This window comes from Rhamphochromis sp. 'chilingali' (assembly GCF_963969265.1).
Source record: "Rhamphochromis sp. 'chilingali' genome assembly, chromosome: 6".
Lineage (NCBI taxonomy): Eukaryota > Metazoa > Chordata > Actinopteri > Cichliformes > Cichlidae > Rhamphochromis > Rhamphochromis sp. 'chilingali'.
In genome coordinates, this window is record NC_137933.1 from 25,384,624 (window position 1) to 25,411,597 (window position 26,974).

The window sequence follows — 26,974 nt, forward strand, 5'->3', positions numbered from 1 at the left end:
GTGTTTCCATGCAAACTTTGAATGAATCACAAGGTAGCTTTTTGGCACAGCACCCTCTGTGGAGCTGATTTCAACTGGTGACAGCCAGGAACCTCCAGCTAATCAACTGGTCAGGGAAACTCATTTTCAGGGAAACCATTGTTACAGTGTTCCAGACCAGTCTCTAGGCCTGTGTGAGTAGGGCTTGAGTTCATACTAGTTATAAACTGTGAGTAGTTTGGACTAAGTTTTTGTTCTCTACACTGGTAAGATTGCCTCTCTTTCTATTTTCTCCATTTTGACAAACTGTCACTGAAATAGTGCTCAAAAAAATGAAGGAAATTCAATAAGTGCTTAGATTGAGCGTACTTTAGCTTGCAATACCAACCATTCCTGGACTACCAAGCATAGGATAATAAAATGGAATCCCTGGTTTCATTACAGTGTGCTTTGAGAATATGCTGGCATCATTTTAACACATATATCATTATTTCATGTAATTTCCTTGATCTGAACAATAGTACTTTCTCTACAGGTCATTTTTGCAAAATAGAATAGTCCTTTTTAAACAACACATAAGTATGATTGTACACAAATGAATACAAATGTAGTTCAGTAAAAAAGGTTTTATTTGAAACACGGTCTACAAAAGGTTGAACTAAAGATCAATCATTTAAAAAGTCTGATAGTAAAACCTATCTTTCATTAAATGCCACTTTGCATCTAAAACTTTATGCAACTTTTATCAACTCAACACTTGATAAAAATTTGGTTGTTTATTCAGCTGGTTGTCAAACAAGAAAGAAACTCAAAAAGTACGAAAAAGATAGAATATCAAAAATAAAATTCAGTGTAGCAAACTAAATTGCTTTTATATATCAAACTGCTGCCATTTTGCAAAAAGACTTTGAATAGAAATCTTTATAGATACGAAAGATTTGTATCTATAAAGACTTGAGTTGTAGGAAATACAGTATTTGAACATGCATGAATATGCTACCTGTTCTCTTAAGTTGGATAATAAAAAAACATCTTACAAAAATGAATCAGACGTTAGGCAGAGTTATGCCCTGTATTTACACAAAAGTAAACATTACTTGTATAGAAAAATTTGTCGACTTTCTAATATGGAGCTTCAGCTTTAAAGTCTTATAGTCAAAGAAGAAATGTGCTCTTTCACGTTTGGCTCGCCAGCGTGTGTTAGAAAAGCAAAGAATGTTCTTCTTATGTTCTGTATTCAGTTTAGAGCAAGCTGAAGAGCTCTTGTCAGGTATTACTGCTCACATCTTAGGCAGTGATTGGCATGTTGTCCCTGTAAGTTGGCCTTTGAGGAGCACTGTAGCTGCACAGATCCTGGTAGATGCGAGCCATCTGGTCAGTGGCCGCATCATCAGACATCTCTAGGTTTGGGTTGTTGCAATAAGGCTGGGCACGACGCATGTTCATTGTCTCAAGCACGTGCTGGCAGTTCACTGAAGTGATCTGCCATGAGGAGAAAAAAACCCCCAAAAATTATGTTTTTAGTTTTTTCTCAGAATAAAGCCATAACTAGCTCTTGTTTAAAAACTATCAAGGCTCAAAAATAAAGTGATATTTCTAATGCTTTACTAGTCAGCACTCTGAGTGAAACATGTTATCATTTCACACGTCTTACCTGGACGATGATCAGTTTGTTTTTGGCACTGTTGTGATCATGCAACTCTTCTCCAAAACACAGAGTCACTGTTGGATCAGGAGCAGGAATCTGACCCTCCTGGTACAGCTGTAGAGCTGGAGCATATAAAACAAACGAACGGCTGTTTAGATAATCTTCGCAAATTACCAGTATCTAGTCTTACTTCCTTTAAGTGAAAGAAATAGAAAACAAAGCTGTATTTTTCTGTAAATCCAAAATATGGAACCAATATAGAGCCTCACCTTGAAGAAACCTTGCTGTATCAAAGATCTTGACAACAGCATCCCTGTCGAGTTTGCCAGGCATTGAGCCATATTGCGAGCCCACATCTCCCAATCCGCTCCAGAAGACACGGCTCTGGCACAGCCTTTTGATGTAGATGCCGTCTTGGTTTGCACGGACCAATACACCTCTCTCCAGGTGGCCCAGAAGCTTGCGCGTGACATAGCGCTGCCGTTCAAACTCAATGAGTTCAGCAGGGGGGAAATAAACACTCTGCATGCTGTCTGAACTGTAGAGGGCACCCCGACCCAGGGGATGTTGCGGAGAGATTCGGCATCCTTCAGGATGAGTCACCAGTGTGGAGTGCATCAGCTTTCCTCCATAGTAAAAACTGATCATCATTTGGCAGAGGGCTATAGAAGAAAACATTTGGTCAGATTCAGAAATGAAAACAAATACGTACAAATGTAACAAAAATATGGAAGCTGAAAGCTTGTTTACAAGTAGATGATGTAAGGTCATGGATAACAATAAGCAAATACCTGAACTGAGACTGCTCGATGGCAAAGGTTCCTGATGCAGTGGGAAAGCTGTGAATTAGAGGAGGAAGAGGTGGGTTAAGGCCTTTTTTCAAGGCAGTGGACACAACCACAGTGTCATGTCTTTACTTTGCTGCGTCATCAGAAATGCCATTTCTCTATTACAATCTCACGAAGAAATAATCACAAGAGTCAGCAAAGTTTTACAGGATGTTAGTCAATTCTTCCATTGCAGAATTCAACAGTCAAGTAAATAACCTCCATTTAGCACCCACAAATGCAGAGACACTGAGTTTTCCGCTGAGTTTATTTTGTGAATAAATTCAAACTTATGTCTCTCAAAAGTGGTGTCACAACAACAGTGTGATATATGAAGGCTGAGACAAAAGACCCAGTGCTGTGAATAGCTTCATTTAATCTAGCTGTGTGTTGCATTGTAAACTGGGTACAAAGTATAATCTTACCATTGACACTGCCCTGGGACCAATATTCTGGACTGGCTTGGATGCTACAGCTTTCCTCCTGCAAAAGGACAATAATATAATAAGATGTTATCAAAAGCACCTTTGTACACTTTACAGCTGTGAAGAAGTGGGACGGTTTTCATGCTGAGTGTAACAAGTGTGAACCCCGTGAAGTGCGCGAAGTACTGCAGGAGACGGCACAGTGTGGTAAGGGGGAAAAAAAGTGACAAGAAAGCTAAGTGACAATAAAGGCTAAGTGCATCTAAATATATGTGGGAGGTGGGGTGGAATGAAAAAAAGACTTTAAAGTTAGACATCATCTCACCTCTTTAATGAGCTCTTCTAGCTCGGGGTTGCAGTCCATATCTGTGATCTCACCAGAGCTGGTGGTAGCTGTCACAGCCATCACTGAACTTTTGCCGTCTGTGGGTGAAAGAATAGTACACAATGAGTCGGTTCAAAGTACATATATACTCTTTTAATTATTCACTGCTATAGGAACTACAGTCTGTAATAAGTATTTTGCTCTCAGTTCTAATCACAAATGAAAAAGTGATTTTGCTAACTGCTAGAGATAACAGAGTGTATTGTGAGATATGCCGTGTACTGTGAGATAACACAAACTCACGTTTTTGCTCTTCTTCTGGAACAATGCGGTACACTTTATAAGGCTCAGAAATATCAAGCTGTGACCTCTCAGTCACCTCCTCGAAGTCAGGGCTTTTATTCAAGGCGCAGCGAAGTCTGGTCTTCCATGTTGCAGGCTCAGCCTTGTCCCCCTCCTTATACTTGCCTTTAAACACAGCCCAGGCCTTGAGGATACAAAGAAAAGTATATGATTGTACTGGATTAAACCGTAAGAATTTAAGAAGAGACATGTACATCATTTTTGTAAACTGTTCTTGAGAAAGAAAGAAAAAAGAATGAAAGAAAGAAAATCTAAGTTACATAGCTACACCACAATGCATTAAAATGCATCGACACTTCATAAGATAATAACTCTAAGGTAAAAATGCACAAAAAGGACAAAAAGAAAAAAAAGTGAAAAATTATTTTAATAGTCTAAATCACACAAAAGAATCAGCCTTACAGTAAGAGGAGAAGTGTTGGACAGCTTTAAGAATCACACCAGTTCTGGTTTTAGCCGCAAAAAAACAAAACAAAAAACAAAACAATCTTTAAATGGGGCAAAATGAGACAAACCTTAAAAATGGATGCGTCTATTTCTTGGTTGTAATCCTGTTTTCCTGCGTGTTTCCATGGAATTCGGAACATAGTGCGGCTTTCATCCTCCCACAGGAGTCCAGAATACTGCGCACTTTGGATCTGCTCCATCAGCCACTGCTTCAGTCGCCGACCTCCCGTGTTTGACATCTTGATGGTGGAAACTCTCTTTTTAGATGGCGCGCTTATATCTATATGTGGAAAATGTCGCGTAAAGTTCGTTAAATAGTATAAGTTAACTTTCTTTAAGATATTATGAAAATGTCTTATTCGAGCCGAAGTTTATAAAGCGCTATCGTCTTTTTTAAAAAGAGAGATTAAAATCAAAGGCACTTACAGATTGACAGGTAGATAAGCTCTTGGCACGGGGTTGTGATCTTGATAGAATGCGCACTGTCAGATTTAATCAAGTGAGCTCTCCGAAACGCATGCCTTTAAACTTTTTCGTGCCCCGTGTCATGAATGAATAAATCTGTGGTAGGATTTGACAACGCTGCCACACTCTGACCAATGACGAGTACTGACGCTTCAGTAAGACTGCCCATACCGGAAGACTTTTTCTTCTAACCGTAGGCATTTACAAGAAATGGCCTGACACAGACGATGGTTATAAAGTTACTGCCTACGCTAAAAGCTGCGTGGACGCGGCGCTATGAATAAACCCGTAAAGTCACAAGTTACCTTGTGCTTTGAGGGGATTTCTACTCTCCAGACCAAGGTACTATATCCCTTCTGCGCCCACTCATCCTCCGATGAGAAAGTTTAGAAGGTTGTGCAGGTAAAAGTGGTCAGCTGTCAGTGCGATGGTGAGGTGGACTGATTCCATGTGTCAGAGACACCTGGAAGATGTTACACCGTTACCGTTATTTAAAATGATCGTGATTATATGTGAAATATTAGGCTCAAAACGGGGAACCGCAGCGTATTATTAAAACAAAACATTAACTATTATTTTCCCAGTAAAAACATTTACTGTTATTCTCTGTCCATCATGAAATCCCTGTGACATCATTTAGGGACTAATGTGCCTGTTTATTACAGAAACTGACACTTACTGTCATATTTGAACTAAGATTTCAAACAGAAACATCAATCTGCTTCTCACTTTTATATGAACATAGGCTTATATGAATTTGTGTACACCAAAAATGTAGAATACAAAAAAATAAAGTAGTAAGCTAATTAAATACTCGATTCTTTATGCACATGTAGAGTGATTTAAATAATTTCATCATCTGATAAAAAACAAGACTTGGTAGATGTAGTTGGGATTCAGTTATGGTAAAATGGTAAATGGCCTGTATTTGTTTACTAGTCCTAAGGACCCCAAAGCGCTTTACAAATCCAGTCATCCACCCATTCACACACTGGTGATGGCAAGCTACATTGTTGCCACAGCCACCCTGGGGTGCACTGACAGTTCAATTCATTATACATGTCCTAAGAGAAGACTTCCAGTTAGCATTTTAATATTTTGCTGAACTGTAAGGTTCTGGAAATCCTGCCAACAGTTAACCTGTCTGGACATGCCTATGTGATTACAAAAATCCCCCCACCCCACTTGGTGTGTACAGGAATATTAAGTAAATACACACTTTCAATGATATACTGCTGTTTAGAGGAGGAAACTGGAAGCAACCCCACCGGCCCAGCAGGAATAATTTCCAAGGAAAGACTTACGCTTCACTTCTTGGAAGGCTGGCTTCATAACGTAATCCTTATTTTAGACTGATATTTGTTTCATTATGTCAAACAATGAAAACCTTAAGGAAAAAAATGAAATTAATTTCATTATTTTAACCATTGTAACGTTTTATCCTCAAATATACATCTCAAGCTAAATCTGCTTTTTATGCTTTACTATAAAGACAAAGACACACCGTTATCTTCATAGGGTGGATTTATTAACAATTCCATTATTTCTCCATCACTGCATTTCATTATAAAACACAACAAACAAAACACCATAAATACACAATTAGGACAACAAACATTATCCACAAAACTATAAACAGAAATTCTTTAAAAATCTGTTTTGACACAGTAAAAAGATAACATCAGAGCTTCGGTAAAATCAGGAAGACTTTAACATTTGGACTACAGACATCCTGAATATGTAGTTATACTTTAAATTCAAATTCCCAAATTTAACCTGCTGTTAATAAACTTAAAGGAACATTTTGCCTTGTTTTCAATATATTTTTAGGTGTCACTCATAGTGGTTTATTTGTAATGTCCACAGTGCGGTCTCCGTGTGTCAACCTACTTAAAAAGGTTTGGCTCTTCTTTAATCCTGTGTGCCTGGTGAGGGATAACTTAGTACCAGTCCTCTCAGCCCTGCAATGAATGCAAAGAAGAAATAATTGCTGGGAACTGATAACAGTTTTCTTTTTAGCCTCACAATATTCTGCTAGTTTATATAAAGACTTGTTTTGTTGTTTTGGTGTGGATTTCTGATACTAGATTTTGTAACAAATATTGGTACAAGTGGTGTGTACACAGCTTGGAATTTTCTCTACGATGAACCAAATGAAAGTGAAAGTGCTAACTATACTGAAAGAGCAGTATCCAACTATGTCAACATGAATACTGTAAATTACATAGGCAGTGATAAACTCATTGTTTTGTGATCTTTGTAGGTGGCTAGTACAATGCTTATGATGTATGTTGCAGCTATTTATAGGTAGGATGAATGTAACAACAAATTTCATGCTGTCAAACCTACAAACACAAAAAGCAGTGCTGATATGCAAACTTGTACGTATCAAATCAACCATCAGTTTGGTTTTAAATTTAACTGAGATTTAACAGACTAGATATTTATATAACTATAGGCAAAATGTTCATTTAAGATGCCGTTAGTTGATTATGGCATTAAGGCTGCTGAGCTGAACATTGCAGGAGTGCATGTGGAAACAAAGGTCATCACTCATCATGGCTAAGGTGCTGAGGTGTTTAGAGTAAGGCGTCTGTGAGCACCAATACCCCTGTTTTGGTTGTAAGGGACTGTGGCGGGTACTGGTAGTGGTTATAGGTCTGTAGCACAATTCTAAATCAACCTCCATCTCTTCTTAAAAAAACAGACGCGAATAAAGTAAAAAGTGCTCGATATTATCTTATGCTTTTAGAGTTGTATGAATACATGTAGGTTAGATATGACTGAGGGTTGATTTGGAAATGAGTACAGAATAGTGGGTGCTGCCTATTTCCAGGCAGCAATGGGAACAAGTTTGGCATGACCAGACTTGTGTTTCAGCCGCTTCCTTCATCATCACCATCAGCATCAGCATTGGATCGCATGGATGGGTAGTCACTGACAGTTATCCAGCTGTGATCACCTCCCCTCTTCTGGCTCTGCTGTTGCTCTGTGTACTGGCTCAGCAGGGCACCCACCTGCTCCTGGTCATTGAATGGACTGGGACGGAAACTTGACCGTAACCATACTCTGTACTGAAGAAGAGAGGGGAAAGGAAAACAGTTAATTAAAATAACATTTTTTATGGTTAAGATCAAACTACATAATACAATTTTACATAACTCACTGCCATATATTTTATATACACGAAACAGGCAAATATTTCAAGCCTTATTTGTTTTATTTTTTTAATGACAATAATTCATAGCTTATAAAAATCAGAAATCCAGTATCTCAAATTAATAACATTTTTTCAAATTGAAAAAGAATTTACCATAAGAAATATCCAACTTCTGACAAGTACGTTCATTAATACACAATACTTTGAGCTCCTTTACCACTAAATACTGCATCAGTGGAGTGTGGCATCGAAGCAATTAGCTTGTGGCACTGCTGAGGTGTTACTGAACACTTCGGCAGTGCCGCAAGCACGGCTTTAGCCTGTCTTTATTTTTGGTTCAGGTGTTTCTTGTCTTCCTCATAGTTTATCTGTGGGGTTAAGGTCAGATGCAATAGAGAGTTGGCTGGCCAGTCAAGCATGGTAATGCCATGGTTACCAAACCATTTGGTAGCAGAGTCTTGATGCATGCTCAATCATCCATGATCATCTGGAGCATTCGTCACTTAGATGAGTGACAAAATGTTTCTCCCACTAAAAACACTACAACTAGATGAATAGAATCAACTTTCTGGCATTTGGCATGAGACACTGTGGGCAGGTGATGAGTTCTGCTGGAAAAGGAAACCAGCATCACCATAAAGCTTGTCAGCAGATGTGTGCATGGAGTACTCTAAAAATCTGGTAGACAGCTGCACTGACTTTGACTGGACTAAGCACAAAAAGCACCAAAAGAAAAAATGGCACCCCAAATCATCAGACTGTGGAAACGTCCCGCTGGACTTCCAACACCTTGGATTCAGTGCCTCTATGGTTTTTCTTCAGATTCTAGAACTTAAGTTCCCAAATAAACTTCTACTTTCACCTAAAAAGAGGATTTTGTCCCCCTGAGCAAAAGTCCAGTTCTTTTTCTCCTCAGCACATAAGTCTCCTTTGATACTGTCTCCGATTCAGGATATGACTGATATTATGAATGCGACAGTTGTAGCTCCTTTGCCAAAGACTGTGCTTTGTTGGCTCCTGATGCACTAACACCAGCCTCTGTCCACTCCTTGTGAAATTCACCCAATTTCTTGGCTCAACTTTACTCTCAAGGCTGTGGTCATCCCAGTTACTTTTCCTACCGCATTTTCCCCCCCTCAGTCAGCTTACCATTAATATGCTTTCATGTAACACTCTGGGAACAGCAAGTTTTTTTTAACCAATGATTTCCTGTGGCTTGCCCTCCTTGGGGAGGGCGTTGATGATCATCTGGACAACTGTCAACTCAGCAGTCTTTCCCATGATTGTGGTTGCATGTATTGAACTAGACTGAGACATGCACAATATTTACACTGACTGAATAGTAATCTTCAGATTTTCATGAGCTAAAATCCATATCAACACAATTAAAACAAAAAATTGCAATGTTTCACCATGTAATGAATTCAGGACATAATTTTAAAATGTAAAGTGTACTAAGTTATTTGAAATTTAAAAAACAACAACAAACTTTTACAATATTAGTTGTTTTTTTTAGATTTGCTAGTATAGTGACTTTTTATTATAACTGTATTCATACTGTAAGTTACAATAACAAATATACAACATAAATTGTCCTCCCTAAAATTCACAGATCTCCTTGAAACATAGTTGCCTCATACCACATCTACAGTGTCTTCAAACAGTACATTAGTCTGCTTAACATTGAGAAACAGGTGGATTATAAGCTATAAATACATATCCACCCAAGTTTCATTAGAGAACATGTCAAAAGAATAGTTTGAGTATTCATACCGAAAAGCTAAATTTACAGAAAGTAGCGCAATTAAAATGGTGACACACTTGTTTAGTTTTTTTCATGGAAAATGCAACTCTCTTGTTCCTCTTTTTCTAAACCTATATGCAATTTGTGCAGCTTTGTGATCATATATATATATATATCTATATATTAGAGATGGCACGATACCACTTTTTTATGTCCGATACCGATACCGATATCATAAATTTGGATATCTGCCGATACCGATATGAATCCGATATAGTGTTTTTTAATCAACAAAACTGTTTTTTAAAATATCTTGCTGCATTTTGCAAGTCTGCAAGTTCATACTCAAGTTTAAAACAACAACTACACTAAAGCTATTCTGTTATACCTGTATACAAAAAAAATATTTCATAGTTCAGCAATACTGATCAATCTAATAAACTTAGACCTACACCATCCTCCCTATTCTGGTATTTTAAAGAGTACTTAGCGTAAATATTAAGCAACCTAACTAATAGGGTTCCAACTCCCAGCAACAACAAAATTAAATAAATAAAAAATAGGGAACCACCCCTCACGCGCCACCTCATGATGCTTAATCGACGTAATCAACCTTAATTTGATGCAGTGTGAAAAAAAATGCACAGAAATCAATTATTTTTCAAGAAATATTAAATAGATTCAACATCTTTCTTCAACAAAATTGCAGACTGCACAGATGGTACCTTCCCAAAGTAAAAAGTACTATAGCTTACTAGGGTATATATATTAGACTTAATAGTCACTATGTACAGTAATTGACTTCTATTCATTTTACATCAAATTAAAAGTTTGGGTGTCAGATAATTATTTATTAAAAGCTAGACATTTTAAATGAGAATAAGAAAGAAAAGTATGTCTTTGTGCCCCCTTTTCCCAGTTAATGCCCTATCGGCCCCCCTGGCTAAACTTTGCTAGATCCGCCCCTGCACAGTTACCAGCCGTCAGCTACGTAGAAAAAGATCCTGGTGTAGAAATTAATATTAAATAAATTCTAACAACAGCTTATCAAGCTTAAACGTGCTGCTGTTGTTCAGCCGCTGGTTTGCTCTTTCTGGCGCAAAGTGGACCAAAAACAAACGAGAGACAGACTCGCGACAGAAAAGCCGATCAGCTGATTTAAGCAGTTTCACGATTGAAGTAGCAGCCGGAGAGCGAGAGGCAGTCGCTTGTTAAGCTTAACGTGGGAATGCTTTACAAACATTCAGAGATGGACTTACACACTTGCTTTACTTCTCTCGGGGATAACTTTGTCGGAGATGAAATGCCAGGTTGCTAGCGAAGCTCCACATGCTATCCAGACCACCGACAGGTCCTGCATGCGCAGTGGCGTGTCCAGCGGGGTGGCCTGGGGGGGCACAGGCCACCCCCCCCAACCAGACTGGCCACCCCAGGTGCCACCCCAAAGGCAAAACAATAAAATTCAATCAAATATCAAATGTACGATTATGTTTTCACGGTGAAGCTCAGATATAAGAGTGTAAGTGAATGCAGCATTGGCTTCTGCGCTATGTGCATCAAGTTAGCAAAGGTAGGAGAGCCAAGCACGAAAGACGGCACTGCACGAAACAATTTTTCGGTGAAAGAAAATGAGGACAGAATAAATGTCCCGGTAAGTAATATTAAGTTTGTTGAGTTTAGTAAACTTCGGTGAAATTAGAATACCAAGGAAAAAATTACACTTAAAGAATTATTGCAGCCGTCGAATATTTCAGACAGTATGCTACTGAGGGCAGCTAACATAAGAGTTATGAGTTATAAAATATAATCTAAGTCGTAACATTGCTGTATGGAGCTGCAGATTTGGTTGCAGGTTAACATAGCTGGACTGGCCATCGGGCATACCGGGCATATGCCCGGTGACTTATTTTTTATTTTTTTTTTGTAATGGCATGAACAATGAGAGGTGGTGGATTGGCCAGATGCAGGTCGATGTGTAAAAATAACTCAGTTGTTTGGTGGTGGCTATGGCGGGGCTTCCACAGAGGCCAGCAGGTGGATGAGGGAAGGGGAGGCAGGAGGAGAGCCCCGAGGCGGCCACCAGTCCGAGTGTCAGGTGAACTGAACTTCAGGTAAGAAGTTATGACCTGCAGTCTATCTGGGTCAGATATAAACCAAGTTTAGGTGGAGTTTATTTTTGTTGTGCTGACTTTTTACTGTCAGTTACAATAACTCGTACTGCGTTCTAGCCAGCTTGACGGAGTTTTTATACAGCTGGGTGGGTGCTATGATGTTACTGATAGTGAACTTCTCTCATTCTCCCCCCTCCCTCTCCTGTTGCTACTTCAATCATGAAACTGATCAATGATCAGCTGATCGGCTTTTTTCTCTTGTTTATTTATCGCCCACTTTGCGCCAGAAAGGAAACCAGCAGATGTCGCGCTAAACAACAGCAGCACGTTTAAGCTTGATCAGCTTTTGTTAGAATTTATTTAATATTAATTTCTAGTATCAGCTGATGTTGGCTGGAGCCACAGCTGTAAACCTGCTGGTCATGATGTCGGTTTGGTTATGTGGTGAGAGGGAAACATGAAGATGAAACCAGGAGATGTCCTTACTGAACCATCAGAGCTGAACAGATGATGGAGAAACAGGTTTACCTTTTAGGTGACATGGATGAGTTGAAGGGAAGTTATGAACTGTTTCTGAGAGACAAATAACACCAGGATCCTTTTTTATGTAGCTGACAGCTGGTAACTGTGCAGGGGCGGGTCTAGGAAAGTTTTGCCAGGGGGGCAGGTAGGGCATTAACAGGCAAAAGGGGGGCACAAAGAAATACCTTTCTTTCTTATTCTCATTTAAAATGTCTAGCTTTTATTAAATAATTATCTAAATCTTACAACCAAAGTTTTTATCTGATGTAAAATGTATAGAAATCATACATATACCAACAAGACGGTGTACATATGGAAAAGATATATATAAATTTTATAAAGTTTGTATCTGTCTTGTGTGAAACTTGTATGAAAAGCATACAAGAGTAAAAACAGATATAAGATCCCTTGAAAGATTATATAATGAATCTTGTATGTTTTGGATACTAAAACAACATATGAAAGTAATAAGAAAGTGGCCACTTTCATGAGTAAATCATGTAAGTTTTTACTATTTCTTTTCCATATGGGACTGTCACAACATCATTTGTTTTCATTCAAAGGCTTTATGGCTTTAATACCTGGTGGGCCGGTCTGTAGTCAAAATGCCCGATTTTCTGTCCCAGTCCAGCCCTGCAGGTTAATACTGGCAGTGTCACCATGCCAGCTGACTGTATTTCATCATCAGCCAGTGTTGTTCTTGATCAATATTACCAAAGTTTACCATAAGGCAGCATAGAAAGTATTTACTTGCTTTCAGGTTTCATTCAAATGTTAGTCTTTTCAGTTGTTTCCCCACTTTTTTCCTGTTTCAAAATCACCAGTTTGTGAGAAGATTATCTTCTTTTTTTTAACAGGCAGATAAAGTTTTACATTGGAATTGGCTAATTTGTCAATTGTTTGTTACAAATGTTCGTATTTTAATATTCAAAAATGTTTTTGCCCAAAACATATGTGCACTATATGTCAGTAAAAATACTATGCAAATATTGCTGTCCTTGAATACTGAGTAAACACTGACAAAGCACTGATTGTATCTCTTGTACTTTATCAACACAGTATCTAAAAACTTTGCACCATAGTGGTTAAAATCTCATTCGAATAAGAGTTAAAAGCGCATTCGGTTATTAGGTTTATAGGGTTATTGAATTATGGTTAACGGTTGGTAGGTCTGTGAAGGTTCTCAGTCATCCAGGTCATCGTAGTCAAAGGAGCTTGCAAGCTCCTTTGATTAACGGTTGGTAGAATTTTTTAAACTTTATCTGCCAATTACATCTGCCACCCTTCTCCAAATCTGTGCCCCTACCTGGCCCCCCCAACAAAAATTTTCTAGACACGCCACTGTGCATGCCACAGCTGCTCTATCACGTGATGCATACGTTCTGAGGTGAGTTACGGCGTGTTGCAAGTTTTGTGAGGTGCTTTCGTGATATTTAATGGATCGGATTACATTTTTTATTTTTCTCCGATATCCGATCCAGTAATTTAGGTCAGTATCGGACCGATACCGATACGTAATATCGGATCGGTCCATCTCTACTATATATAGATACATATCTATGTCACCAGAGATACAAGTGTATTTTGAACCTTCTATGAAGTATTTATATTATTTATATTTAAAGTATATTTTAATTTAATTTAAACTGTCTTATGTGTTTAAAAGGGAAGTGTGTGTGCATGTAAGTGAGAGCGCAAGAGAGAGTTGAATGAAAATTTGCTGCTCCAAATTGTTAAAAAAAAGTTTGTTTCCTGATCCAATAACACCGAAGTGAACTCCTTCAAATGATTGTAGTTAGGGGTGGGTGATATATAGACTATGTTCGATATATTGCAAGTTTTCCCATGTACGACGGTTAAAGTGGCTTTATCGTAACCATCAAGTATAAATTTCCATGGCAATATTGAACTGTCTGCATGTAATTCACTGTGAGGTTTATTTTTCCCCCACATGCTGCAAATGCATCATTAATCAGCCCCTCCCAACCGAAAAATGTTCTACCTGGTACACATGCGGTGAGCATGTGTGTTTATATACTACCAGGTAGCGAGAAATATGGCAACAGTGGGAATTTCAGAGGAGCGAGAGGATGAGACTCACTGTCATTTGTATTTCACAAGCAGGACATCAAACAAAATGCGGTAATTTGCAAAACGTGCTGTAAAACTATTGCCGCAAAAGGTAGCAGTACCCCAAATTTTTCCCACCAGCTGAAAAGTCATTCATTGCAAAATGAACAATGTTTTAAAACTCTGCATGTCAATGTCTCCCTACACACCAAAGAAAATGTTAAATAAACCAGCTGCGATACCTGTGAATGTTCTTGGTCTAGGGTTGACCACAGAAAGAGTCTTACTGTGACAGTACTATCATATGTGAAAAACCTCTGTGCAACTGATGGTTAAAAAATGGTTAAAATAAAACATTTCGATTCATTCAGATGTTTTTTGTATTCAAAGTTGGAAAAAAATATTGAATGGTTGATTTGAATGAGTATACCAGTGCAATTTCAGGCACTACATGCTTGAAAATAACACTTGTTTTTGGAGGTTATTTAAACATATCGTGATATATATATATTGTGTATCGTGATACAGCTTTAAAAAAAAAAAAAAAACAATATTAGATTTTTCTCACATTGCCCAGGTCGAACTGTAGTACAGTTTATTGACTTTTCAGAGCTAGATATAAACACTAGAAGTCGCTAGAAGGGGTGGTTATCAATAAGTGTATTATATGCAGCAGCATTACTTTGCAGTAAACATTTAAACGTTTGTTTAATAAAAGGTCAAAAAGGGAGGAGCTGTAATGATGTCCAGGAATTCTTCAATTATTTTGTGCAATACCTTACTCTTTAATGAAGTGAAAGTCTCCATCTTCCTAAAATTAGTACTGTCACACTCACCCTAAAAACCAAACAGAGCACAACTGACTCATAATATTAACAGAACTGTAAAAATTAATAACAATTCAAAGCAAAGATTTAAGATAAGCCATCAATAAACTCAGTCATATCCGAATCCTGTACAACACCTGCTCTTATCTGTCATTATACCATCTTGATAAAGAACATGAATCATGTCAGAAGTGTTTCACGTGGTACACAAACTGAAAGTAGAAACTCATAAAATCGGTAGAAGCTCACCCAGTGATGAATTTGTTCAAGTCATAACATTAGTAAATTCTGACAAGGCTCCAGTTTATTGCCCAACTTCACAATGAAGGCAACATGAAAGATCTGCACCTTTTTAAATTCATCATGCTACTCATAAGCAGATAGATCTGTGGTCATCACTGCCACCACTCACCAGTGCACCTGCACACCCACACAAACACGCTTTCCAATTGTCAGATTGTTCTTTTTGTAAATGACAACTCAGTGATCCAGTTACAAGCGAGCATTTGGCTGGGTTACAATATTATGATATGTAGCAAATTTATAGATAAATTTAAGGCTTTTTAGAGAAATTGAAATTTAAAAAGCCTGGAGCTGTTTTGCTTCATTCAGTTTCAGGAACTTGTTTTTCTAACCTTTGTTGAACTTTTACAGAATGTCTACAGACTACAAAGCTTTAGTCACTATGTATATTACGCTGTATCTCACATGCACTGCAACCATGACCACTGATACACAATGTTGCTAGAGCTGTATTGAAGACATTGCTGAATTCAGATTCTTCACTTTCTATCTGAGACACATGTGGGAAAATCACAAATACACAAAACCTATTTCCCTTTAAATCCTCGAAGTCAATGCAAAGTCTACAAATAATGACCTTTTTTTTTTCCAGTCATGTTATTTTGCAAGATGCTGACAGTAATGGTTAAACACGTGATGAGCAGTACCGAGCTAATGCAATCCCAGCAAACCCCCTACAGTTCCCCTTCTGTGTGCAACGACTACTTAAGTGCCAATGGAATGGAATCACAGTTAGAGCTATCGCTAAATAAATTAGATAAAATTATGCAAAATGTTTAAGCCAGTGTTTGAAATATTATTTCAAACACTGGCTTAAACATTTTATCTATCTATCATATATATATATATATATATATATATAATTATTATTATTAAAACACTTTACAGTAACATTACCAATAAATTAAAAATGTATGGTTAATTAAACAAATTAGTTTTTACTATTAAACTAATGGTAGAAAGTTTGGGAACAACTGAAGTAATCTAAACTTATCTGGTTAATAACTGTTGTTTGAAACATGTTTTGGATAGTTATAATGTAAACATGCAACTGATACTTAGAATACTTGTTTTAAAGAGTATACTGGCAGGTAGGGTGGCAGTGGTTTAAAATCACAAAACTGTGAACCTGGAGACCACAGTTTGTGTCCTGTTTCATGAACTGTTTAATTTCATTTTCACTTTTGTTTACTTAGGCTTTGTCTTGCTTTTGGTTAGGCGTAGGCACCAAGATAAGTCAGGTTTACAAAAAGGTGAGCTTTTCTGTTAAATTCAAGTTAGGAGAAGGACCACTCATAATGTTGCCAACAAGCGTCCACCACATGGCTGAAGCTAAAGGAAACCATGGATATATTTGAGATTTTCTTTAAATACACAACCATACTTACCTGGAAATATTTTCTAGAATAAACCATACAATAGGAAGTTAAAATTCACATTTAAAGGGGACCTATTATGGTACTTTGCATTGCCATGTTTTTATTTCTGGACTATGTGGACTTTATCTGATTCATAGTTTAGTTCTTCTAAACTTTGGTGCAGTTTCTTAATTCCCACTGTATTTGGACAGTTGACTCAAAGGCTGGCGAAACAAGCCATCCTTAAGCTGCGAAAACAGAAAAAACCCATCTGAGAAATTGCTACAATATTAGGAGTGGCCAAATCTACAGTTTGGTAAATCCTGAAAAAGAAAGAAAGCACTAGTGAACTCAGACATCCACAGAAGACAACAGTAGTGGATGATCGCAGAATCATTTTCATGGTGAAGAGCAAACCAAGTGAACAACACTCTCCAGGAGGTAGGCGATATTCAAGTCCACCATAAAAAATTTAAAAAAAAAGACTGCATGAAATTAAATACAGAGGGTTCACAGCAAGGTGCTAGCCACTCATAAGCCTCAAGAATAGAAAGGCTAGATTGAGAAAAAAAAAAAAACATCTAAAAAAGCCAGCGCAGTTCTGAAAAAACATTCTTTGGACACATGAAACCAAGATCAACCTCTACTGGAATGATGGCAAGAAAAAACAGGTATAGAGTACATTATAAGAACAGCTCATGATCCAAAGTATACCACATCATCTGTAAAACATGGCGGAAGCAGTATGATGGCTTGGGCATGCATAACTGCCAGTGGCACTGGGACACTACTGTTTACTGATGATGTCTGTGAAGGTTCTCAGTCATCCAGGTCATCGTAATCTAAGGAGCTTGGAAAGAAAAGCGTCTGGACTTGTTGCTTGAAGATGTTTCACCTCTCATCTGAGAAGCTTCTTCAGTTCTAGGGTCAAAATGTGGAGAGTTCCAGATTTAAGCCCTGCGGGAGTGTCCCCCCAAGAGGGACCTCTACCTAATCACACGAGCCAAGGTGTGAAAATGAGTGTAGGTCACAATCAGCCAAGGTTTCGGGTGAGCTCACTGTGAAACCTAGCCCCACCCTATCATGTGATTTCCTGAGGTCAAATGGCCCAGGATGTGAGTGGGCATTAAGGTGTCTTATTGATGATGTGACACAGTACAAAAGCAGCTGAATTAATTTTTGGGGTGTTCAGAGACGTACTGTCTGCTCAAATCCAGCTAAATGCAGCCAAATTGATTGGGCGGCATTTCATAATACAATGACAAAGGACAATGACGCAAAACATACAGCCAAAGCAACCCAGTGGAATATTTTTGAATGGCCAAGTCAGTCACCTGATCTTAAGCACAATAAACATGCATTTCACTTGTTGTAGACTAAACTTTAGACAGAAAGGCCCACAAACAAACAGCAACTGAAAGAAGCTGCAGTAAAGGCCTGGCAGAGCTTTAAAAAGGAAGAAACCCAGCATCTGATGATGTCCATGAGTTCAAGACTTCAGGCTATCATTGCCAGTAAAGGGTTTTCAACCAAGTATTTGAAATGAACATTTCAATTTTAGTTTTTCAATTTCTCCAATTACTTTTGAGCCCTTGAAATGAAGGGAGTGTGTTAAAAATTCTTTAGTTCCCCTTTTTTTTTTTGTTGTTCAAACCACCAAATTAAAGCTGAAAGTTTGCACTTCAACTGCATCTGAGTTGTTTTATTTAAAATTTATAGTGGTAAGTCCTTTAGTTGGTTACGAGAGGTGTAGAAGTGTGTCATGGGAGTTAGGTCCTGGATCAATAGGAAGTGCAACAAGTTGTCCATAGAATCTACGAAACAAAGGCTCACAGCTCTGGACAGAGGCCATGGGAATAAATGGCCTTTTCTCCCAAAACCTATCCAGGGTACACTCTCAGCTGCAAGTACAATAGTATGAGGGCAAATCCATGCAGAGCTTAAAAGGAGCAATAGTGAAAGAACATCTTGGAGAGAAAGGTGTCACACAACACCAGCCTAAGAGCAGACCAAAGCAACCTTTCAGAAGAAAAAACATTCAATAACAAGTCTCCAGAATTAAGACCTGAATAGGACCAGGACCTGACATCCAAACGTACTGGGTAAAGAAGCTAACTGCACTTCACAAAAGCCTGGCAAAAAACAAATAAGTGGGATGCTAACAGCAGGTGTTCATCCAGGTGTTCAGACTGGCTAAAGCGCCATCTACTGGTTGATAGAGCAAAACATCAAGACTCTAAGAACAGTAGTCTAACCTGAGTATGGCTTGGAATGATGAGAAGAAAGTCTAAAACTCAGTAATCTACACATTGGAAGTACCTCCATGAGGTAAAAAAAAAAAAAAAAAGATGATCAGAAGCCAGCTCAATAGAGGGAATAAGATCTAAGATATTATAATACACATGCTTTATTGGTCATCAGCTACCCATCTGGAAGAATAAGCTGGCCACAGAAGGACATGGATGCCACTCATGATCGATGTGCAACTTGCTAAGAAACATTTAACTAAATATTAGTCTGGGTGTATGTATATATTTGAGCATGGATTTTTACTTTCGATCCTGTATGAATTAGACAAAATCTAAAATAACTTCAAACTTGTGCACCCACTTCTTGTTTTTTTAAAGTTACTGAAGATGTATGCTGCATAATGATTCCACCCAATGAAAACCCAAAATTACAATGACATTCATGCCCATGATGAGTGGATGTAAACTTGACGACAACCTTATGCATATATGTATTTATATATAAGAAAAAAGCAAGGTAATATCTGAAAGTGCATGAATCAAAACTAAAAACATTACAGGAATGTTTTTTTAAATGTGTGATCACAAATTAGGCATTCTAAAAGTTAAAACAGCTATGCAAACCTGTGAAGCTGCTGGTGGCAAAAACAAAACAAAACACAAGCTATTTTTTAGAAAGGTGAGAAATGCAGAGATGATCCTCCTTGATGTGCAGCAGAGGAGCATTAGAAACCCTTGCTATGAGTTCTGAACCTAAGAGTTAGTACTAAGATGTGTTAGTGATTGAATGCAATATTAAGAACTTATGTACTATTTTAAAGACTGGATTACTGATTGACTAAATGAGTAATTGGCTTGCGTATACAAAAGACCATTATGCCATTGTGATATTAAAATATTTGAGGGTTTGTAAACCATTGCATATAACAGAAGATGTGTGCTGGTTTAGTTTTCCAGTTGTAAATCTCAGATCTGTCATTTCAAACGAATACTTCTTGTCCTCAACAAGAATTACAAGCAATTTAAAAAAAAAAAAAAAAAAAGAATATAAATAGGTATGCAGCAGTTGAACAGATTAACAGTTGCTAGACTGACCACAGACTGCCTGTGCTGTGTAATGGTGTATGTGTCATATCCTGTGTGCATGTATGTGTGTGGGTCTGTATCACAAATAACAGAGCACAAGAGTTTCTACAGAATGCCAGTATACCACAAAGCTACTGCTGGAAAAAGCACTTTAAAATTTGACTTTAAGCAGAAACACTGAAGTAGTAAAAGGGAATTGGATGCATTCTGTAGGTAGTGTACAGTGTGTGTGCATTCATGTCTTCTCTGTTTCTTTGCATGTTTACCTCTGAGACTTGTGTAGTCTGGTACTCCTGCAGCTGCTGCTGGAAGCCATAGTTTGGCCCAACAAAGGAACGAACAGCTTTGACAGCAGACAGACACTCCTCCCAGCTATAGTGGGTGACAGTCATCAGGTAGGCCACCACCATGGTAGTGCTCCTTGATACACCTGCAAGGCTGCAAGAACACAAAGGACATTTGGCTTATTTGGTTCTTTTCATTAAGCAGCTGGATGTTTAATACCTTACTTCCTACGGTTAACTGGTAAAAAAATGGGACAGGCCACAAACCATCAGGACAAATGTCATGTTGACTGTGAAAGTACCTAAAAAAGACGGCTGACCTGTTCTGGTTTTGAGTAGGAAGCTGGCTGGATGTAAATACCTACCAGTGAACTAGACAAGATCCACCATTCAAGCGACATTCATGGATGAAGCTAATGCAATCTTTAAAATGCTGCAGTCTGGAAAGACATAAAAAAAAGCACAGTAAAGTTTTCTGAGTCAATATAGTATTGCTCATCAAACAGAAAACAACAGTTCACTTTTACTAAGGTCATAGTAACATTTAAGGAGTGTAAAGCTAAAAATGGAATACACATTATAGGATATGAAAAAGGCCACCTTGAACTGAAACTGTGTTAAAGGCCCAAACATTGTGGTTCCATAAAGGTTGTTAAAACCATAATAATATACTAAGATTAGCTGTGGAAACTACAGATTACTCTCGGATTTAGAGATAAGTTCAGAAATGTGTGAGGTAGTTTCAACAGATTTATGTTATATCTCAGAAACAGGAGAACATACTGTGGTGTGTTTTTTTTCCCTTTAGCTACTCCAAGCTGTCATGTGAGAAAGAGGTTGGGTATGCTCAAACAGAGAGTCTGTGGTCGACCAGAGCACAGACAGTAGGGACAGACAAGGGAAGTAAATGCCGTCATTTTGTCTTAACTGCAAAATTTGGTCTTTTTCCAGCGCTGGGTTACTCAGTGCGAACAGAGGCATCGTTTTAGGTTTACACCAAAAATACAGCAAATGCCATTTCATGGGTAAATTTAGAAAATAAATCACCGCTAATTGTAAGATTGCAAAAAATCCACACAAAACATCTTCCAATATAAAGCAGCATAATGCAATGCTATTGCTCCTTAAATATCCTCCTTATACACTGTCAGGAAACACTGCTGGTGTTTTGCATAATCAAGAATTGCATGGCTGATAGCGCTGGTCTCCTGAGGAGCAGATGCTGGTTACTCAATAGCAGACAGGGTAACAGACTGGGGCTAAAATAGACTGTCACTTTACTTTTTTCCTCCTTCCTGAGATCCAAACTCTTCTTTAAAAGATGTCTCCTCAGCACTTTGTTCTGTCATCCTAGCACAGAAGTTTCCGGCAGTCTTGTTTAATATGCAGAAAACTAAGTTGTGACAAACATTTACGGTTAAGTAGAACTGAATAGGAGAACACTGGAATAAAAATAGTCCTCTAGCAACAAAAAGCTGTTAGATTACTGTATGTTTAATATGCAAAATGAGCTTCTGTATTTCTATGGTGGTTTTTAAAAATATTATTATATTAATATGCCTAAAACAACAACAACAACAAAAAATCATTTTTAAAAAAAGAGCTTCCTTAGTTATGACCAAAGCACATCACGTTGATGCAAATGCAAAAGTTTACACCTTCATGCTCTACGCACACTAACAGACTTTCTCAGAGAAGGTTCAAAAAAAAGGGGAACCCCTGGCTCTCTACAAATATCTACATACATTGTTAGCAACTATATAAATAACATTTAATGCCATTTCAATTAAGCACTTGCTGTCTTGGGTGTGAATTCCTCATAGCATTTACTGTCTTCAGTGTGAATTTCACAAAACACTGACATCACAAAATGCATAGAAGCTTAAATAGGTTTAATCTGCTTGCTAGTTGCTAGATACATTTATTTTGTTATGCTCCTCGTTGTCTGCTGCACAAATAACAATTAAAAAAAAGGGCTGTTTCTGCAGTCTGACCACAGTTTTGCTGTATTAGTATTATTTCAGTGATTTAGGACATAGGTCTAAGATTTGCTGTCACTTTAGTTTTTTTTTGTATAGTATGTGATGATTCCTAGCGAGGAAGTATCTAAGCACATCAACCTTAATCCTTTTCTGCTGAACTGAAGCAATCATAGAGGTTAAGGTTTTTCAGAAAGCTTTAAACTTTTACAAAATGTGAGACAGTTTCTGCTGTGTACCATCACCATGTAACAGAGGCCATCACATGTAATGACAGGGGCCCCTAGATCATGGCATGCATGGTGGGACGGCAGTTGGCCTCACCCTCGCATCACTCAGACCAGTGATTGTGACAGAGGGGGTTTATTAAAGCCCTGGGTGGTCGATGCAAACAGCCAGATGTCACACTTAGGTTTCCTTCCTCTGCTGCCTGAGGGAAGGACGCTTGATTGCGACAGTGGAGGTCAGACATCTCCAGCCCAACAATCATCAACTTCCAACCAGCCACTAAACCTCAGTTCTCACTAAGTTACATTTGACTCAGTACTACTTTTTTACAAACTAAAGCAAATAAAGTTCCCCTTCAAATCAAGGAGAGGTTGAGTAACTGTGGAGCTCAAAGTAACGCTGAGATTTTTTGACCCAACAAGGTAAAGTCTTTGACATAATATACTGGAGATTTATCAAATTCCTACTAATGTCCCACTTGTACCTATGCATGAACCCTGACTAACCACGTAGGGCACTAGTGCAGACATAACAACGTAATTCCTCTCCAACGCCAATAAAGACCTTAAAGTAAGCCATCAACCAGGGTCATATGACACTAAAGTTTAATGCTTAAACTCCAACTGAATAATGGCTCTTTACTGTCCCCTCAGTTCATGCTGCAAACTTAAAGCAACAAGGGATGTGTGAGGTCAAAGACTGCTATGACTAATGTGTCGTGTTAGCGCCAGCTCCCAGAGCAGCAACAAGTCAGACTCTGGATGAACAGTGACACATTAAACATACTTACTCATCTGTTATTTTTTCACTTAACCTTTCTCTCACAAGCACGTGAAAAAATAAAAGCCCTCTTTTGCTCAGTCTTTAGGAACAGAATGAAATGAAGTGAATATTAAATAACTTTAATCTATCATTAGATGGCTGTAACTCCTATGTATGACTACTGTTTGAGTTACTGCTCTTCTCCTCTCCTATAAATAGTCTACTGCATACATTTTGAAATTTGCAAAGGAACCAAGACTAGAGGGTGAAAAAGAATCCACCAATGTTTTTAAACCTTCATGTACGTGTTTACTCACAGGTTCTGGCTGGAAGCATCAGCTGCATGAATGCAAAGGTATGTCATGTCCTGCAAAACATTAGTGAAAAATGTTAGGAGACAGGCAACTAAATATTGGACAAGTTGTGTAATACTAATAAAAAGACACTCAAGTGAATTAGTGACATGATGTAGTAGCATCTCAAAAACACAGTGTCTTCAAAAGAAATTCAGCGCTCTGTGTAAGACTAAGAATACTTTCCCAGATTACAATTTTAAGTATTTGAGATTTCATCACACATGGTGTATAATATTATTTAAAGAATGACATTATTATAGATTAAAAAGAAATTACTGGATGCAAAAACAAGCTTAAAACCAGTTAAAGCCACAGTTGGCATGGAGCCCCAACAAGTTTGTTGTACATGTACAATGACAGCAAAGAGCTATTGCAATCTACTCTATTCTATGAAGAGGAGACGAGAGGGACTGTTTATTATCACAGCACGTTTCAAACCCCAATGACCTTTGATGTCATAGGCAACATAGTAATGCTGAACAATATAAATTGTGTATTAACATAAGCTGCCAAAGCTTTCTGCATTTAAAATAAGCATGTCTTGAGTAGTACAAGCGTCTCTGTGATCAACTGACTTTGATATTTTTGTGGCAGATTACAAAAAAATCTGTCATAACAATACAACAAAGGAGGCTCCAAACTGACAGAAGCTAAATTTATACGTAAAAAGAAATTATAGTAATTGGTGTCCTTAGTTTCTAAACGTTTACAGGTTTGTATTAAAATAGGAAGCGGCACGCACGGTAGTAAACACGTCCCTTTTCTGGAAGATATTGCTGGAATCAATTTCAAAATAAGCATACATATATTTTTTATATTTCTTCTGTTTTATTTGTACAATTTTCAGTTAATATATATATGAGGCATGGGGTTTTTTTGAATTTTGTTTTTGTTTAGAAAACATTGTAACCTTTTGTCAGTCTGGTTGTAGATCAATATCTAATGTGTTCCCCTGGTCTTGGTCAGTGTCCAACACTCAAAACAATGCATTTACAGTAAGCAGTGTGTGAAACCAGAGACAATGTGAAACTTACAGAGATATACTACGGTGGTGAATATCGGTGTTCTAAATCATATTTCTCACACTTAACCTTTTTCTTTACCAGAGTAAAAAAAAGTTCAGTTTTACACAAAATAAGATTCTGTCTTTTAATACACATGAACCTCATAATTTATCTGTCAATCTCAGTCTCAAGACTTCAAAGCAATCCAACCATAACTCATCACCACCCCCAGATGGCTGAAAGCACAAATTACATCATTAACATTGCACGCATGACCTTAAAAAAAAAAAACACCAGGTAAGATTTTCCACAGAAAGTAGCAATTTTTAATCATAATACATCCAGAAATACTAACCATGATTTCCCACTAACCTCAAACACCGGTTTTGCATTGTTGTACACAGACAGGATGTGTGTGATGCCATTCTTAGATAAACTTTCTCTGTTTTCTGAATCTGTGACAAGGAGAGAGGGAAACATATCTCAACAGGTCCTTTGGTATGAATCTTACACAAACAATCATGACTTTGACCCGTTACAAGCAGCTACAGAAGCAGGTCTGTGAGTAGTTTGTTATCCTGCAACATTACTTAGTACAGATGGGCAAGTGGTCACTTGTCCCTGTCATTTTAGCTATATTTAGCCATTATACTCTTACCGTCATCAAGGCAGCTAAAGTTAGAATGTTCCAAATGCCATATTAACTTGAGGAGGTTGCATCGGACTAGAGTGAAACACAAGGCTCTGGATTGTTATTTTAGTTTTTATGTTTAATTTTCTTGTGGGCGAGACTTTACAATATTACATTATTTTACTCTTTAAGCTACGAATATATGTGCTTAAAAGGGAGGGCTTATGTTAAAAATCTGCTTTCACTTTTTCATATAGAAGATTAAGTTATGTTGAGTTAAAATTCCCCTAATTAAACATTATTTGAGAATTAATGATAATATGTAAAGTGTGCTCAGAGCAAAATATTGTACTCTAATGCTACACCGAACACCTGGCCCAACTGGGCTTTCTATACTGTATGTAATTAAAGCAATAAATCTACATACATGTTTGTCTTACCTCTTATATTCCCAAGGTAGAGTCCATCAACAACCTGTGAAGGAGCAGTCACAGACATGTTGCACTTAGATGTTCATTACAATTCAGCTTCAAGAACCTCGCATGAAAAGAACAAATGTTCTGATTCGAGCCAGATTGGATTTAAAGCTTAAGGCTAAAGATCCTAGTGGAGCTACGAGCAAAGGAAACGTTCCTTATGGCCATACAAGGCTTGAAGCAATGATGCATGGTTATCTGAATGATGTGATGGGTGGCAAACGGCCACTGAGTGTTACTGTACAGCTTTGGTACTATACCTATGGAACAATAGCTGTATGAAGGTAATGAAGTGCTGGATTGATTCTAATGAAATATCTCACTACAGTACCTGAACATTGTTGTGGCAGCTCAAAATAGATGCGGATGACAATTTCATTTTTAGGAAGAAATCGATATAAACAATCTTACTTTTTAATAAAAACAACATGAGTTAGCTTTTTCTTTTAGGAGGACCCTTTTAACTGTCAATTAACAATGACAGTGCAATATCACAGCATCAAAACATGACATGCAGACACAGACACTTAACTTAAGGTTGGCATACAACAGTATTGTAGGTTAGAGTCTAGCACAAGAGCCCTGGCTTGGATCCAAATTTTGTCTTTTTTGGGGTTTTTTTTGACAGGGCAGAGCGTGTCACGTGATTGATTAGCGACCAGTGATTGGCGCCTGCGTTCACCAGCATCGCTTTGGACTTTTAACCATCAAAAACACCCCCAAACAGCGTAATGACATGACATAAACAACAACAGCAAACCTACCTTATTCATTCCGTTGCCCATGGTATCCCTGGAACAGTCTGCGGTTAGCTAAAAGACTTTAATGCGTTAAAGAGCTAGGATATGGACTTTGAATCCAAAATGCGAGGTTAGCCTGTGTGACTGGACTCTTTAAGCGGTTAAATAACCTTCGCTTCAGACGCTACTTTTGCATATTTAACAGCATTATTAGATTAAACTGCTTTAAAACCCACTTGTATTTGTGTTAGCTTTGACCTCGTTTCAGCCCCAACAACAGTTCCATCATGCTGTGTCGTCTTCCGGATTGTTTTGACGTGAAGTGGGTGCATCTGCGGGTTCATCCGGCGTGTGACATCACAGCAGGCGACACAACAACTGTGCTTTCTCAGCTTACACCTTCAGGGGGAAGCTAGAGATAAAGTCACAATCAGACCTAGTATACAGTATAAGATTTAAACGTAATTTTATGAGGAACACAGAAAACCCATAGTTATCGCTGCAATTTCGCCTCAGCCCCAGCTGGATTTGAACATTTTTCGTAATCTAACCCTGTGTGGTTGTTTAGTCTTTAATGTTAACCCTCTATGGTATGCTGATGCCTT

At 38.0% G+C, this 26,974-nt stretch overlaps 2 protein-coding genes across 3 annotated transcripts; both read right to left on the reverse strand.

Annotated features, from left to right (window-relative positions):
* Window positions 1–590: 590 nt before the first annotated feature.
* Window positions 591–4,556, reverse strand: irf8 (interferon regulatory factor 8). Its single transcript, XM_080885400.1, has 9 exons — window positions 4,441–4,556; window positions 4,083–4,294; window positions 3,508–3,691; window positions 3,205–3,302; window positions 2,880–2,937; window positions 2,419–2,466; window positions 1,897–2,289; window positions 1,634–1,749; window positions 591–1,461 (listed from the first exon to the last, which is right to left on the reverse strand). Exons 2-9 carry the CDS (start codon window positions 4,251–4,253, stop codon window positions 1,267–1,269), a joined length of 1,263 nt encoding a protein of 420 aa, XP_080741526.1. The 5' UTR covers window positions 4,254–4,294; window positions 4,441–4,556; the 3' UTR covers window positions 591–1,266.
* Window positions 4,557–5,994: 1,438 nt separating this feature from the next.
* Window positions 5,995–26,720, reverse strand: dusp22a (dual specificity phosphatase 22a; the record flags this gene model as incomplete). 2 transcript variants are annotated; one of them, XM_080885783.1, is made up of 7 exons in its annotated part: window positions 5,995–7,553; window positions 20,176–20,347; window positions 20,559–20,633; window positions 23,480–23,529; window positions 24,895–24,977; window positions 25,594–25,627; window positions 26,394–26,720. In XM_080885783.1, 7 exons carry the CDS (start codon window positions 26,412–26,414, stop codon window positions 7,356–7,358), a joined length of 633 nt encoding a protein of 210 aa, XP_080741909.1. In that variant the 3' UTR covers window positions 5,995–7,355. The 2 variants fall into 2 exon arrangements, with proteins under 2 accessions (XP_080741909.1, XP_080741908.1); XM_080885782.1 differs by lacking the exon at window positions 26,394–26,720 and having other exon boundaries at window positions 25,594–25,651.
* Between the last annotated feature and the right edge of the window lie 254 nt (window positions 26,721–26,974).

Coding starts and splice junctions, on each gene's coding strand:
- irf8 (XM_080885400.1), bottom strand. CDS start 4,253: ATGTCAAACACGGGAGGTCGGCGACTGAAGCAGTGGCTGATGGAGCAG. Junction 2,290..2,418: donor ATCGAGCAGTCTCAGTTCAG/GTATTTGCTTAT, acceptor TTTCTTCTATAG/CCCTCTGCCAAATGATGATC. Junction 1,462..1,633: donor ACAAACTGATCATCGTCCAG/GTAAGACGTGTG, acceptor TCCTCATGGCAG/ATCACTTCAGTGAACTGCCA.